Source organism: Thermobia domestica, chromosome 18, assembly GCF_964235325.1.
Source record: "Thermobia domestica chromosome 18, izTheDome1.hap1.1, whole genome shotgun sequence".
NCBI lineage: Eukaryota > Metazoa > Arthropoda > Insecta > Zygentoma > Lepismatidae > Thermobia > Thermobia domestica.
The window spans coordinates 22,588,362-22,605,232 of NC_137471.1; the positions used below are offsets into that span (position 1 = coordinate 22,588,362).

A 16,871-nucleotide genomic window follows, 5' to 3' on the forward strand; every position below is an offset into this window, starting at 1 on the left:
AAGCTTGCTTCGGAGCTCTGTGACTTCTATCCCCTTCATTGCTTGCTTCGGAGCATTGGGGTTTTCTACGCTACTATGCTTAGCCTGCTTCGGGGCTCTGTGACTTCTATCCCCTTCAGTGCTTGCTTCGCAGCATTGGGGTTTCCTACGCCACTCTGCTTAGCCTGCTTCGGGGCTCTGTAGAGATCTTGTCCACGACCGCACGGTCTTGAGCTACGTAATTTCTACCTTACAATAGAGAAAAGTGTAGTATAGTATTTCTGTAAATAGTGTTGTTATTGGAGAATATTTATAAATAAACCAATAGTGGGAGTCGATTCCGAACTCTGATTTTATTAAACCTAGCTCTACTTACCAGAAATTTTACAGTATACTGTAAAATTTTCATAGGGTGTTCTGGTATTTTATAGGGATGGCCACAAAGTTCCGGTTCCTCGCGGTTTTCAGAACCAGTTCCGGACCTGGATCCGAAAATTCGGTTCCAGAAACGGATCTTGGAAACCGGTTCCAGACCTGGATCCGAAAAACCGGATCCGCTCAGACCCGAAAACCGGTTCTGGCCATCCCTAGTATTTTAATCTAGAAATATGGGAACCTAAGTAATGAGTCATTTCGTCGTAGTGATTTATATATTTTATTTCGTAATCAGGAGGGCATTCTAACAAAGAAGAAAGGAAAAATCAAGATTAAGGAAATTCATACTCATCTGCCATAAGAAACTATAAGCCCAGAAGAACCCCACAGAATTATTTAGCGAACGAAACATGGATATTATAAATTAGTACGAATAGAAAAAGAATACGCAACTTTAAGGTAAAATAGTTTTATTTTATAATTTCATGTACTGTATTATTTCGAATATAGAGTCTCTCCTATAATAATAATAATAATAATAATAATAATAATAATAATAATAATAATAATAAAAGTGTTCGTTTATTACAGATACAAGCATCCCTCTAAAATTACTACAGAAAATTCACGCAAGTACTAAACCAACAGCTTACAACTGACTACAAAACAATGACTTGTTAAAAGTATCTTTCCACATAGAGTTACCGGTAGTATCTCTATTCTTTCTGACAAATACTATGCTTGAACTGGCATGTAGTGTTATAAACTGAAAAATTAAACACCAGACAATGGAACTTTATCCTGTCAAAATTCTCACATTATTTATTAATATTTTCGTTCTCCTACCTTATTTTGACACAAAGAAATAAAACAATGACAGTACTTGAGCAATTTGTCATAACATCATCACGATCTCCCGTTCCACTCTCCTTTCGTTAATTCATTTATTTTGCCCCAAAATTTATTACGTTATTATAAACGCACCTCAAGAATTGTAGCCATACATTTGTAAAAAATGGGAGAGTTTATATTCGAAATAAATACAATATTTCCATAATTACAGTATACATAATACACATATTTCGCAAGCACACTGGTTTGCCTTTTAGCAGATAGATAAGAAAAATTAAGACAAAGAAAATTAGAAAAGATGGTAAACAACGATACTCTTCCCCTTAGAGCAATAGTGAAAAAAAATTATAAAAACTAATTATTCCACAAAAACAACATACATGACAGCACTGAAAATAAGCACACGTTGGTTTAGGTTACACCCAATCCTGTCACTTCAAATAGACTGTGCACGCCAATGGTAAGAAGGAAAGCCCATTACGCAATATTATCTCCCTGTCTTACACAACACTTGATCTTTTCTTAACTTTAAGACGTTTGCATGAACAAAATCACTTATTGTGGTTAAAATACTGGAGTTATCATGGAAGATAACAAGATACGACCGCCGTTCCCGCTAAGCTAGTGGCAAGCACGTCCGCCTTTTTTGCACAAATCCGGGTTCGATTCCCGGTGGGAGAGCACGCAATGCAATATGGAGGTTGGGATCTACTTACTCTATATTTGCACTAAATCAAGCTATAGCTTGGATTTCCACCTAAACTAGATAATCGAACTCACAGCTTTTTCACGATTTCCATCGTCTAAAAGTTTTCAATTTCACAGTCGGAAAGTTTACAAAAACAAACTTTACTGACTGGACAACGACAATAAAAACTGCCCGGCGCGGCGGTCGGTAAGTTGCAGTGGAATAATTAAACCTGCCCTCGATCAACCTTACGAGGTCAACTGTACAAACAAGAAAACGGGCAAAAAAAAAAAAAAATCAATTTTTATTTCTTCTGATAAGTGTTTTCTATGATTTGAATTTTTTTTCAGATTTCCAAGATTTGATAATGAAGTTTATTATTTATTCCAGGTTCTTTCACGGTATACAAAATTCACACTTTATTCACAGTTTCATGGTCGGGTGGGCACCCTATGAACTATTAAGATTTATGGGCTTTCGGCATCTATGGCCATGTAAGCCCGTCAGGTATGACGGATGACGCAACTCGGCGATCACACTATTCGAGGAGAGGGAAGAAAGGAAGCGGCCTGGAACCTATATGTTAGGTACTACCCCGGCATTTGTCTGGTGTGAATGAGGGAAACCTCATTCAGTTTGGCTGGCCTGAAAAAAGCTTTTACACTTTTTTGACCGAGTGTCCCTACCGAGAATCGAACACAGGACCGCTCGCACCAAAGGCAAGAGCGTTAGGAACTACTCTTACGCGGGGACACGGCACCCTATAAAGCATAAGCTATTTTATTTTTAAATGAATACTTCTAGTTTCGTTTCGGAAACAAAACAGTGCCATTCTCAGAGAAGATAAGCATGAAGATGGAATTATTCCAGTTCCGAAATGTTATGCAAAGTTTCATTTATCTCAGTTTATAAGATCTCGCAATACACGGATCGTAATTTCTGGTACGGATCCTAAACGACTTTCTGCTCAAAATTCCTATTGTAAGATAATGATCCTCCGGATGTATAACAATGTAAACAAATAAAAACATCTATGACAAAAAGCAGAAAGGCTATTACTAACCGCAAAAATTAGCAGAATTTCTTCTACATGCAACAGGTAGCGCTTTCGGAAGATACAACTTATTTCATCAGCCTATGGTAGACTTCAAAAAGGATTTTTTTTTTTTTTTTTTTTTTTTTTTTTAATGAAGGATGGTTAAAAGGTTAGGATATGTAAAAAGCCAATCTTCTGTCAAACATTAAAACACACGGGAATAGAAACTCACTCATATCTTAAACTTTTAACCATTTTTTTACCATCCTTTATTTTTTATTTATTTTATTTATTTTTTTTTTTAATCCTTTTTGAAGTAACACAGGCTGATGAAGGAAGTTCCATCTTCTGAAAGGGCTACCTGTCGCATGTAGAAGAAAATTCTGCTACATATTTTTTGCGGTGAGTAATAGCCTTTCCGTTTTTTCTCATTGAATATAATCACCGCTCGCAATCTATATATATAAAAGAGAACGCACAAATCCTTTGTTAGCTCATCACGCTAATACGGCTGAACCAATTTCTTTCATTTTTGGGGGGTTATTAAGATTTGGACCCTAGATGGTTTTTATCATATCACTTTAATTTTTAATTACCAGTGTCTTGAGATAATTGACCATTCAAGTGTCCATAACGTAGAAATCCTTTGTTAGCTCATCATAGCTAAATCTAACCGTATTTATATGCAACCCACATGACCGTGTCACTCGGCGGGTTAACATAAATGACAGGCGATATAATGTTAACATTTACTGCAATCTTCTATGGTTTTTATCATATCACTTGAAAGCGAAAAAGTAAAAATTATCTAAGTAACAAAGTTTATTGCGTTCCGGGGTGACCCCAGCGAAGCGGGGTGAACGCTGCTAGTATTGTGATAAATAAAAACAACATTACACAAGACAAACCTGTGTACATTATGTATACTTACTATAGGTCTCGCTTCGTATATCACAGGTGGTGACGTACCACGATCCGTTGTCATATAATTATCTCTGTATATGGGCACCCTGTAATTCATGGAAATAATACTTTAGTTACGATACTTGCCACACTATTCGTACTTCATTTCGTGATTTTCTCGTTGCCTTTTTTTATTACAGGAATTTTTGTGACATAATTCCATATTAACGTTGAGAAATATAATGACAATAACTTAAGGAACTAAACTGACATACAATTACAAATATTAACTTGGACTAAACTTGGTATATGTTCATTCTTTAATACGAGTAACTGGAAAAATTTTCAATGGGACTTCTCACCTTCATCAGAAGCGTTTCTTTAAAGCATCTATTGCAAACTTCCAATTACATGTCCATAGATAATCAACGAACTTAAAAAGTTCATTACTGAATTCATTCATATTATACAGGGTGTCTCAAAAGTCTGTTACCACCCCTATTAAAATTCAAATGGATATACTTTCAGCGAATTTGATGTGGTAGGTGAACTTGAGGGTTAGGGGAACACTTTCTGGCGTAGCTTACGCAGACGACCGCCATCTTCGTGCCGCCATCTTGAATTTAACTTTTTTATTACAAATGCTACGTGGGTCATGTGATACATGATCATAGGCTAGAATTTCACCAGAAAACCGAATCTGAAGTCAAAATGCATTTATCTTTATGTGGTAAACAGTTATCCACAATTGAAGTTGTGATTTTGACTGCGTTTCTTTTGTGTTGCAGGTTGTGAATCATGCCGTTAATGAGGGGCGAACGCATCCAGATCATCAAAATATGGGGCGGGAGGAGTGCCCTCGCAGTGGCTGCCGATTTCAATGCGCGTCATCCACAACGAGCACCTGTATCGCAATCGTGCAGTGGCACGATTGACCAAATTTGAGGAAACGGGAACAGTTGTGGATAGACCCCGTAGTGGACGGTCAAGGACAGCCACAGACGAAGAAACAGCTACTGCCGTGCTTGCCTCCTTCTCGAAGTCGCTGCAGCAAAGCACACGTCGTTTAGTAATGCAGTGTGCTGAGAGTCACAGTTCAGTGCACAGGGTGCTCCAAAGGTATAAGTGGCATCCATATAAAATGCAATTGCAGCAACATTTATCGGAGGACGATCCCGATCGTCGCGTCCAGTTTTGCGGGTGGGCTATTGAGCAATTGAGGGTAAATCCGCAGTTTGCTATGCAGATACTTTTTTTTCGAATAAAGCCCATTTCTACGTAAATGGTGAGGTCAATAGGCAAAACATGCGCTAATGGTCCCGTGACAACCCCGCTTGGACAGATCCTTCGAAAATGACCGGTGCATGGAAAACTATGGTATGGGCAGGCATATGGGGAACAAAAATCGTCGGTCCGTTTTTCATTCCAGGAACGTTAAATGCAGACCGATACCTCGCGTTGTTGCAGGAAAACATAATGCCGGCTCTGATGTCCGAGGATGGTACCTTCCCCAGGTTCTTCAAGCAAGATGGTGCACCTCCCCATTATGGCATTCAGGTGCGTCCGTTCCTGGATGAACAATTTCCTGGGACGTGGATTGGTCGACGTGGACCAGTGGAATGGCCTGCACGATCACCAGACTTAACTCCCCTTGACTTCTACCTGTGGGGACATGTGAAGGCTATGGTGTATGCTGTGAAAATTCGTGATGTTCCCCATCTGGAAGAACGTATCATGGCTGCCTGTGAACAAATATCCCCAGAAACCTTAATACGTGTCCATAGCAATTGGAAGAAGCGTCTGAACACGTGCATTGTGCAGCACGGACAACATGTCGAGCACATTATGTAATACGAAAGTCACACCTGCAATTGCGGATAACTGTTTACCACATAAAGATAAATGCATTTTGACTTCAGATTCGGTTTTCTGGCGAAATTCTAGCCTATGATCATGTATCACATGACCCACGTAGCGTTTGTAATAAAAAAGTTAAATTCAAGATGGCGGTCGTCTGCGTAACCTAAGCGAGAAAGTGTTCCCCTACCACATCAAATTCGCTGAAAGTATGTCCATTTGGATTTTAATAGGGGTGGTAACAGACTTGATACACCCGGTATATATATATATATATATATATATATATATATATATATATATATATATATATATATATATATATATATATATACAGGGTGTAACTAAAGGTCGTTTACAACGCTTGGGAGGTGATTCCTCACACGAAAATAAGCAAAAAGTTTGTGACATTTTCTTAAATTCGGCGTCATTTCCAAGTTACAAGCTGTCGCAAATGGCGGCAAAACGACGTGTGACACCTCATTGCGGACAAAGGAAAGGTGCAACAGCAAGCGGGTCTACACAGTTTAGAGAAAGTAATGCCTGAATAACATAATGGTGTCAAAAGCAAGGCAATAGGGACGCGGCACAAGGGGTTCCTTTTCTGTATCCATTTTCCGCATGTCAATCTGTCCACATAAGAAAATAACCTTTGAGAAATTCCTTGTGCCGCGTCCCTACTGCCTTGCTTTTGACACCATTATGTTATTCAGGCATTATTTTCTCTAAACTGTGTAGACCTGCTTGCTGTTGCACCTTTCCTTTGTTCGCAATGAGGTGTCACACGTCGTTTTGCCGCCATTTGCGACAGCTTGTAACTTGGAAATGACGCCGAATTTAAGAAAATGTCACAAACTATGTGTATGTGTATATATATATATATATGTGTGTGTGTGTGTGTGTGTGTGTGTGTGTGTTTTACAGCGAATTTTTCAATTTTGGGTCCTCCATTTTGAGCATGTCTTCGTAAAACAACATATCGTAGAACGCTTTAACAGAACTCTTAAACAAAACATGGAAAAAATTCAGTACTCAAGCAAATTACAAATGGATAGATATATTATAAGAATTGTTTAATGAGTATAATAATAAAGTACACAGAACAATTGGTAAAAAACCTGTAGAGGTTAATAAGAAAAAACAATTCTTTCTAAGTTCGTTCTGGTAATGTTCTTGGAGTATTTTCAACTGGTTTTTGTTTTGCAGTGAAGTTTTTCAAATTTCTTCACGACTTCTCTTGTTTGCAATCACCTACTACAGTTTTTATGAGACTGATGTCATGAGGTGTGATCTGGAGTTTGCAGTTGATGCTTAAAGAAAACGCCCGCTGAGGAAGATACAAGATTATATTGAAACTTTTGGCAATTACTACACGATAGACGTATACCAAGGTTAGTACAAATTAATATTTGACTAATAATAATTCAGTTAATCACAATGAAATTCGTGCAGCAAGATTCAACATATTATCTGGAAACACATGAAGGAACTGATGAATGATTTCACAATGTCGTTGTTTTCTTACACACATATTATTCTTTCACTCTATTTTGTATATTTTTTGTCCAGATTACTGGGGGCTACTGTATCTTGATTTGTTTCTTAATTCATCAATACTATTGTGGAAGAAAGGAAGACCGTCAATAAATTATGATGGCGAAAAGTCAACGAGAATTATCACGGTATAACACACAAGTGGTATGGATTCTCTTCGTTTAATTAGGATCACGAATACAGTTATAGGAGTGACTAAAATATAATGTAAAACAGTATCAAGTATTCCATCTCTTAACACACCTGATAATTAACAATTGATGGAGTTTTGTTGGACACAATTCCTGTTTCCCTCAAACATTTCTACAGCAGCGTTTCTCAAACTTTTCTCAAACGGGGACCACTTTTATTAGTCAGAATGGCCTACAGACTATTCTCTTCTTTGTTGTTCGATTTCTTTTTCGCATACACCAACAGGAAAAAAATGAAGTGAAATTAAATATTTAAGTTTTACGTCTCACGATTATCCGGCTAGGCTAAAGGAGACGATGATGATGAGAAATAAATAGCATGATGGAATGAAGAAAGTGCACACGGTGTTTGTCCACCACAAAGTTCACTTGTCGCGAGCTAGGATCGAACCAAGGACCCCATGCACTAGAGGTGAACGCTCTACCACTGAGCCACCATGGCCCCTCACATACCGATAGGATACCGGATGGTGAGATAAAATGTAAACAAACTAGAGGAGATGATAGTAAACATGGAATAAAGCAAAAGAAGAAAAAAGCCCAATATCCATGCGTCAAAAGCGGCACTACTTTACGTAAGAGGCGTTCGAAAACTGGCGACGGTGCTAATATCATATAATGCCTAATATCTCATGAATATGGAAAGATAACCCTGTCAGGTCAAAAGATTATATAGAAAATTGCACCCGACAACTGCAGTAACACATACATATAGGGGATACATGTGGGTTCTCTATCTATTTGTATGGACCTCCATTGCGCTGTGATCACTCCGTCCCCATTCGTACGTCACTGCATTTGACCTGATAGCGATTCTTTCCGCATTCATGAGATATTTGGTATTATATCAGCTCCTTCGCCGGTTTTTGAACTACTCTTACGTGCAAACGGTGCTGCTTTCTAATTATGTTCATTGGGCTTTTAATTTCATGCCTCCTATCTAGTTGTTCTTTAATAACTGTAATAACTGAAGGCTCTTAAGAATATTTTATAGAGTACCGAGTGAGACAAGATAATAAGTTTCGTTAAGATGTCAGTTCTGTGAGGGAAAATGAAAGATGCTTGCTTATGTAATTCTCAAATTCTCAACTACAGTGTGTCATAGGCAATTTAGTTGAATTATATTTTTTTCTCCTTTTTCAGACTAATGTTTAACCTAAAAGGACCAGAAAAGAAACCTCGAGGACCATAGCTTGAGAAACGCTGAGCTAGTATTAGTATCAATAACAAAGTTAAAAAAAAACTAACAGTTCATACTTTAGATTTTAAACAAGAATTTTAGGAATGATCCAAAAGAATGGATCAAAAAAATTGTGATCTTGGCCAATAATTATTTTTAGATCAGGGGCCACAAAATTTTTGAATGGCAAATAAAAAACCTTGCCATTTAACGTCTTCCCCTTAATGTCAGTAATTAAGAGCATTATACTACAAGAAGGTTTCAATTTTGTAAAGCGAGGAAGAATGCAAGGAAAGCAAGGAAAAATGTACCTTCGAGGTGTAACGTCTGGTTCTTCTCTTCTGACATAGATTTCTCTTGGAGCGGCATAAGTAGTCGTAACATTTTTCGCCTCATCGTTATAAATAACAGTCTTTCTCTCTGTCTGCTTGGAAGATTGACTAGCCTGCAACTAAACAACACGATTAAATTTAATCATATGTTGTGGTATATGAGCAAACTACAAAAGTACAGTTCACATTGAAGAGTATATGTTACTTCACTAATATTTCAAATGTGTATTGATTAGACTTGTATTGTTCAAATAAAACAGGGGTGGCCAATCTTTCTAGGCGTGAGGGCTCTTTTTGTTTCAGAAATCACTTGGTGGTCTACTCATCTGTTCACTAGCTCATCAGAGGAAATCATGAAACCACCCGACAATATAATTCAGACCATCACGGGCTACATCTCATACGACTTGCCCGTCGACGCGTTGGCCACCCCTGAAATAGAAAAAAATTAAATCTTTCCTTTTACGTCCGACGGTTATGCCGTCTAGGCTCAAGACGACGACGATGATGAGAAATGAATGAAATGGTGGAATGAATAAAGTGGTAGGAAATAGGAGTACTTCCACCGCACCGAAAAAAAAAAAAAAAAAAAAACACACACACACACCCGGTGTTTGTTCAGCACAAGACTTACTTGGCAAAACCCGCTTGTAGTCCCTCATTTAACTTTCAATATTTTCTTCTATGGCGGCATGCAGAAGGCAATTTCTTGTCAACACATATTCGATCCAATTGTTCTTCCTAGGAAGGATGGCGATTAAAAGTGACCTCTTCTCTCTTATTTGTTTTAAAACATCTATCGTTACTCTCTCTGTCTACTGTATCTTCTCCATCTTTCTCCAACACCACATTTCGAAGCTCTAAGTATTTCTTCTCTAACTTCCGTAATGCCCAAGTCCTCGAACCATACTACTCCATCCTTCACGCACAGCACATTACTAGTTTCTTCTTTAGTCCAAAGTTAAGCCTGCTAGTTAAGAGTGATCTTTTTTTGTTGAACACCTATTTTGCTACGGCAATTCTTCAACTGATCTCTTTGGTGCAGTAATCGTCTCTTGTCGAAAGACTCCCCAGATATTTGAACTGATCAATCTCTTCACGCTGAGATGACTTGGACGAGAATGAGAAATACTTCAGACGAAAATTACCACACATACAGTACACTTTGCAGACTATATAAATACATAGGTTGGATAAAACTAGTGGTAACACTCTTCTCCCGTCAGAGGTCTGTGTCCAGGGTGTCTACTAAAATTCCAAATTTCGTGACTTTTTCGTGACCTTTTCTTTACCAAATCACAAAATTTCCTAACATTTTCAAGAGCGAATTTGGATACAAATTAGGCCGAATTTTCATCCATGCGATAGAAACGTACTTTGCTTGCGATTTGGTAGCTTCTAAAGCCGACCACAGACATTTTTGGTGGTGAATTTTGACGTTTTATAGAACAAAATTTTCCAATCTGTACTTACATTTGTACAGTTAAAAAAAATCGTGACCCAAAAGCTAAATTTTCGTGACTGATAGACACCCTGGTGTCTCAGCACTACAGGAATTCAGTGACCGACAAGAGAATGTGAAGCGATGAAGTGAAACGAGGGGCAACTACTGTGTGTGTTGTTTAGTCACAATCAACAGTACCGTAAAGTAGAGAAGGAAAGTGGAAACACCCCCATGTCGTAAACGTTGCCAACACCTAGTGGCCCATTTGCCGGTAAATGTCAATTTGTCGATATAGCGACGCGTCGAAGGATTACCGCCAGTGTGCCACTAGCGGCAAGGTTTCGTCTAGTCGAAACAAATATCTAGAGGCGGGATGTTGAAGTTACTGCCGCGTAGCGGCGAGGACTTCATTTCGGTTTGCGCTTCTTTGATTCGTCGCGAAGAATCGCAAAGGAACCAACACAAACTATCGCCAGTCATGTGCATACTATTATCATACTATATTATCTTTTCCTGACGAATTGTTCCTAAAGTGAATTCCGGGGGTCAAGAGTAGTCCCTGTCTCTATATCATGAACTGAAAATCTTGAGATGAGTGCGTATAATCGTATGAATTTAGATGGCAACTATCGCCGATCATTAGAAAGTGAATATAGAACTACGAAATACACTAAATAGACGCGCGTCATTTTCTTATAAAATTTTACGGCGAACGCATTTTACCTGATCCCAAACGGTTATAGTCGAATATACACGGTTAAAGGAGCACTCTGATTGGCCAAATTAAAAAACATCTCAACGATTTATCTCTCCACAAGGGAAGTTTCCTTCATCGCCTCCGTGGCGAAGTCGGAAGAACATGCGTCTAGAAATTCTTGAGGTTGGTGGTCCACGCCCACCCCGGGGTACCTTTTTTTAAAATGTTTTTTGACTCATTTTAATCGCAAATCACGCATATAGGCGATATAACATATCTTGGGGGAGTAATTTTGTGCTTCATTGGCGTTTTGTCGCGTCTCTGCCGCTGGTGGTATATTTTTTTTCAAAACAGGGGTGGGGCCACCACGGATCGTCGTTGCGGAAGCCAATTTTTGGCGAGATGTCGCTAGTTACCCATCGTTGGACCACCAACAACTACGTCATGGGGACTATAACAATGTGTTTCGGAAAGACGAACAATTGAAGTGTCACGCAGACCCAAAATACAATAATGTTTTCAAGGGACTTTATCACGACCTTCTCGCCAAATTGAAGAAACCACTTTGCAGGAAGCACTACAACACAAGTGAAGCCATATGGCGCTCCTTGCGGGACACCACCAAAGATTGACGCACTGACGGTACACGACGCATTCCACACGTGTAGCAGGTAATGGAGATGGGAGGCGATTACAAGGAAGGAATTTAACAAGTGTTCTATGCTTAGAGCCAGGTACGAATTCCAACCGTTGTTCTTACCTTTTATTCAGCTATTGTATATCCCCATCATGCGAGGAGTTATCGGAAAGTAAGGTTACAAAACCTGCAGTGAAACGTGTATATATATTATTTCACACAACCAATACAGCCAACAGATAATACATACATTAGGTTATTTTTCGATGTAGTCTCCATATTGGTTAAGGCACTTATCGCACCGTGGGATGCGTTTGAAGATTCTCTCCTGTTAACAATTTTGTCCTTGCATGTACAGCCACGTTGTCACCGGGAACAAACTTTCCGGTACTGCAGAATATCCGGTACAATGTGACAAATGCTTCCGAACGATATTCCCAATTCTGCCATCAGATGCCGTAACGTAATTCTCTGTTGTCCTGAATCAGCTTTTTCCACGCCAGCTGTGTTCAAATCTGTTGATGCCATTCTGGGTCGGCCACTGTGCTACTTGACGGTGAGGTTTTCCGCAAACTTTCGACACCATTCTGCAACATGCTGACAAAACATTACAGTTTCTCTGTAAACCTCTACCAGCTGCTGGTGAATTTCAGCCGCGGTTACATGTTTCGCTCACAGAAATCGAATAATTGAGCGGACTTCTTCGCGAGACAAGTTTTCCAAACGAGTTGCCACTTGTGTTTACATACAACTAGCACTGTACGTGGTGTGTGGCTGAAACTCTGCAAGTTGCCAACTCCGTGCATTAAAATTACTGCACACTCCTCATTCCTGTATAACAGACGAAACTTCAGAAATATCGAAATTGTAACTTTAGTTTCTGATTCTCCCTCGTACTTTGTTTCTTTAGAGAGGTGAATATTCCCTCATCTTCTCAATAATTCAAGCACTTCAGTACAATGCTTCAATATTAACATATCCAGTATTTACATTTATAACTAAAACATTTATTGTATACTGCATACAATTACAGCATGACTGTGAGTAATCTAAATTTCTGTAACATCTCTGTAACGGATACCTCTCACTTATAGACAAATCATGTCCCAACAGTGTCCGTTATTCAGAAGTTTCACTGCAGGGCGTTTCAAAATGAATATCGGGGTGTTAAGGCTTTGTAGTATTTATTACAATTAACATTCAATTATAAGTAATACACCAAATGAAACATTCAATTATAAGTAATACACCAAATGAAACATTCAATTATAACTAATACACCAAATGAAACATTCAATTATAATACACCAATGAAACATTCAATTATAAGTAATACACCAAATGAAACATTCAATTATAACTAATACACCAAATGAAACATTCAATTATAATACACCAATGAAACATTCAATTATAAGTAATACACCAAATGAAAGAACGACTCGAAACGGTTTTGTACGCAAACATGCGCATGCATCATTTCCTCTGTCTGCCGTTAGAAAGCGCTAGTGGCAAAGATGGCAACTAGTAAGCAGAAAGCTTTTTATGTCTTACATTTTGCAAAGACTGAAACTGTAGTTACAGTGCAACAGTCTGTGGAGAATTTTAAGGAGACTGTTACAACTATTTCCTTATTGCTTGCAGCTGCTACAAGGTCTAACACCTACAGACTACGGTTTACGTGCCAACTTTGCAAATGAAATGTTGCTGCATGACGATGAAGATTTTCAGGATCGTGTCATCTTCAGTGATGAATCGACATTTCGCTTAACTGGCAATGTGAACATTCATAATGTTCGCATCTGGGGTCAGCAAATCCCCACGAGGTGGTACAGTTGCAACAGGACTCCCCTAAAATTGTATATGTTTTGTGCTACATCCCGGTGGAAAGTTTATGGGTCTTTCCCGCCTATTGACTCGATGTGTGCCATGTGACGAATGGTGCTCACATTGAACACTTGTAGCAAAAACTATTTGAGTTTCTCTTTCGTTTGATGTATTATTTATAATGTATGTTAAATATAAGAAATACTACAAAGCCCGTTATAATTTGAAACACCCTGTTTTTTTTTTTTTTTTTCTAAGATACAATGTTAACATTATTACCGGTGCTCTTAATCATGTGTTTTCAAATAACTATTTTAAGAACAACTCTCCTAGCTAAGGAAATACCTGTATCAGACCAACAATAAAGCATCAGGCGGAATACATTCATTGAAAATTTTTTTCGCTTTAGACGCATTGGCATTTTTAACATTCACCAGACTATACTTAAAAAAAAAATCCTTTTTTTGCACGTTTAAAAATTGCACATTGCAGAACTTACCTGATTTAACTGCTCTTTGAGTTCCTTTTTCCTTTTCTCAGCTAACTGCTGCCGCTTTTCTTCATATGCTCCGAGACCAAGCAAAGGCTTCCCAGCGCTAATTTCCGGATTGTTCGGTGAAAATTCTCCGTATCGAACCATTCGGTTATAAGGAGTCTATCGAGAGAAAAAAAAAAAAAAAAATCTGGAGTTATAAACTTACATAAATTGGTTATATTAACCAGTGGTTCTCAACGTGAGCATTAACGGCCACCAAGGCGCGTTCTCGTCTCCAAAGGGACGCTGGGACGGACGGGGACGGACGGACACACACACACACACACACACACACACACAACACACACACACACACACACACACACACACACACAAAATCGATAAGACTATTTAGAAAGCGTCTGAGATTTCATGACTGGACCAAAGCTTTTACGCATTTTGCAAATTATCAATTTTTTTTTTTTTTTTTTAAATGAGGATTCTTGACGGCTGATCTTACGAATTGAAGTATTTTTTTTTTCTGATTCTTAAACTGTTTCATCTACGTCTTACGTTCAGCCTTGTAAATGGATGGATTGGTTAAGATGGCAAGGAGAGGGAGATAAGCACAGGACAATCGCATTCACCCAAGGGGGCGCTAAGCTCGAAAGGGTTGAAAACCACTGACACAAACATTATTTTTAAGAAGTTCAAAAAGCAGGAAATCACAGATTTGAGTCACAAAAAAACAAAGATAAGATGATGTCTATGGCAGCATTGTCAAAATTAAAGCTTTGTGAACTAAACGAATATGATTCCAATATTACCTAGTATCATTATTAAGGACTAGTAAACAATCCCATGTGTTACTGCGGACGAAATTTTGCGTTCTTTCTTCTGCACCTTTTGTAGAAAAAATGTCTGATCTCGAAGTCAAGCACGAAATCCAACGCCTCGTATGCAGAGGCGGCTTTAGGGGGTAGGCCGGATAGGCACGAGTATATCCAAAAATTTTGAAAAATATGTAAGCGCTAAAAGATACGATGAAGAGTAAATATATTTTCCATTATTTATATTAATGGTAGATAATTATTTAACAAATAGCGTCAACTACTACCATAAAAGTAATTTCCTATTGTCATTAATCAATCAAGTGTGTATATGTATCCATAAACGAGGGAGAGAGCCTACCCAAAATTAAAATCCTAAAGCCGCCCCTGCTCATATGAGTATCTTAGTCAAGTATTTCACCTCTTTCTTTTAATCTAGATCAAAAATTTAAAAACGGTGAAATGCATGTTTAATTACTTTAAATAAAAGTCTGAATATCAAACTTTATGCCTCTATCCTTAAGGAATTCCGAGATATTGACATTTTACTTTAATAACTGCAGCCACCACTAATTTTTTCTTCCCTTCCACAAATATCGAAAAAAAAAACCGCTGGAATTCGTGTTTAATTATTTTAAATGAAAATTCCCAATACCAAATTTTATGTCTTTAACCTTAAGAGATTCTGAGAAATGGACATATCATAATAGCTGTAACTCTCGTATAGCTGGACATATCATAATAGGTAACTCTGTAACCCTTTCCACGTCGGATATCCTAAAAATCCTTCCTTAGTGGGACCTTACGTCACAAATCCTACGAACTGTCCAAATTTCAAGTTTTTAGTTTACGTAGTTTAGCCAAGGCATTGATTACTCAGTCTGTCAAGACTACTACTTTGTGGCTTCTAGCCGACCATAGACTTGGTTGTAGTGATAGAGTGTATTATAAACGCACACAAACACAAACCGTACAACAAAACTCCAAATTACTTGGACAAACTTTAAAAAATGAGTCTGCACAACTTCGTGAATATGTCATCAACGAAATTATACAATTATAAAAGAGACGAAGTGCTGGTGGAAGAAGATGCAAACTAAAATAAAATATCGGGTGCTACCTAATTCCACCTACTTACCTTTCAAAAGAAATGCAGTTGTTGGTATTACTGGAAGAAAAAGAAAGTGTATCTCTGTAATCCATATAAATAGAATTGAAAAAATACGGAATTTATGTTAACATCACGGAAAGACTGCTAAACAGATATTTAGCATTTTGGACGTGATAATATACAGCAGGCAATAATGTTTTTTTTTCTTCTTCAATATTTTAAACCATTTTATTTTGATAATGTAATCATCATCTACTTGAATATCAGTGTCCTCTACACTCCAATGAAAAATGACACATGTGTTTCGAGCGGTCGTTAGAATTTAAGTTTTTATTGTTGCCGTTGTTATGTGTTTTCATTTTAAACTTCTTTTTGTTTTCCTTATTAATACATGACATGTGGAAGCCAATATAGAATTATTACTAGCAAGGATAGATTTGGTTTAAGAAAGAATACTAAAAAGCGGATACGTTAAAATGAATGATAGAAAATGAAATGAAATCTTTCAGTTTAACGTCCCACGACTATGCACTTGCACTTTAGGCTAAGGGAGACGGATGATTAAGACAAGTGAATGATGATGGAAGAATTGGTGGAATGAGAAAGTGGAAGAAAACGGGAGTACCATGATGCTGTCTACCACAAATTTACTTGGGCTGGGATCGAACGAGGGATCCCACGCACCAGAGGTAAGCGCTCTACCACTGAGCCACCATGCCCCAAAATGATTCATAGAGATAGGGAAAAGAATCAGTGGGAAAAGCAATGTGGCATTTGTAGATGTGGAAAAAGCATTTGATATAATGTAGACTAGAATGAAGGAATCAAAAATAAACTGTGAGGAAAGGAGGATAATATATAATCTGTACAAAAATAAAGGGCAGCAACCGCAGTTGGAGAGGC

The 16,871-nt window shown here is 38.0% G+C and overlaps 1 protein-coding gene across 5 annotated transcripts in view; it reads right to left on the bottom strand.

Annotated features, from left to right (window-relative positions):
- LOC145675869 (uncharacterized) overlaps nucleotides 1-16,871 on the bottom strand; it is a 92,444-nt gene that overhangs the window by 36,491 nt on the left and 39,082 nt on the right. For all 5 annotated transcript variants that reach the window (XM_081746643.1, XM_081746644.1, XM_081746642.1 and 2 more), the window contains exons 4-6: nucleotides 14,052-14,207; nucleotides 8,927-9,066; nucleotides 3,862-3,940 (exon numbers count right to left, since the gene is read on the bottom strand). In XM_081746643.1, coding sequence (XP_081602769.1) covers nucleotides 3,862-3,940; nucleotides 8,927-9,066; nucleotides 14,052-14,207 — 375 coding nt within the window. The remainder of the gene's footprint in view (nucleotides 1-3,861; nucleotides 3,941-8,926; nucleotides 9,067-14,051; nucleotides 14,208-16,871) is intronic.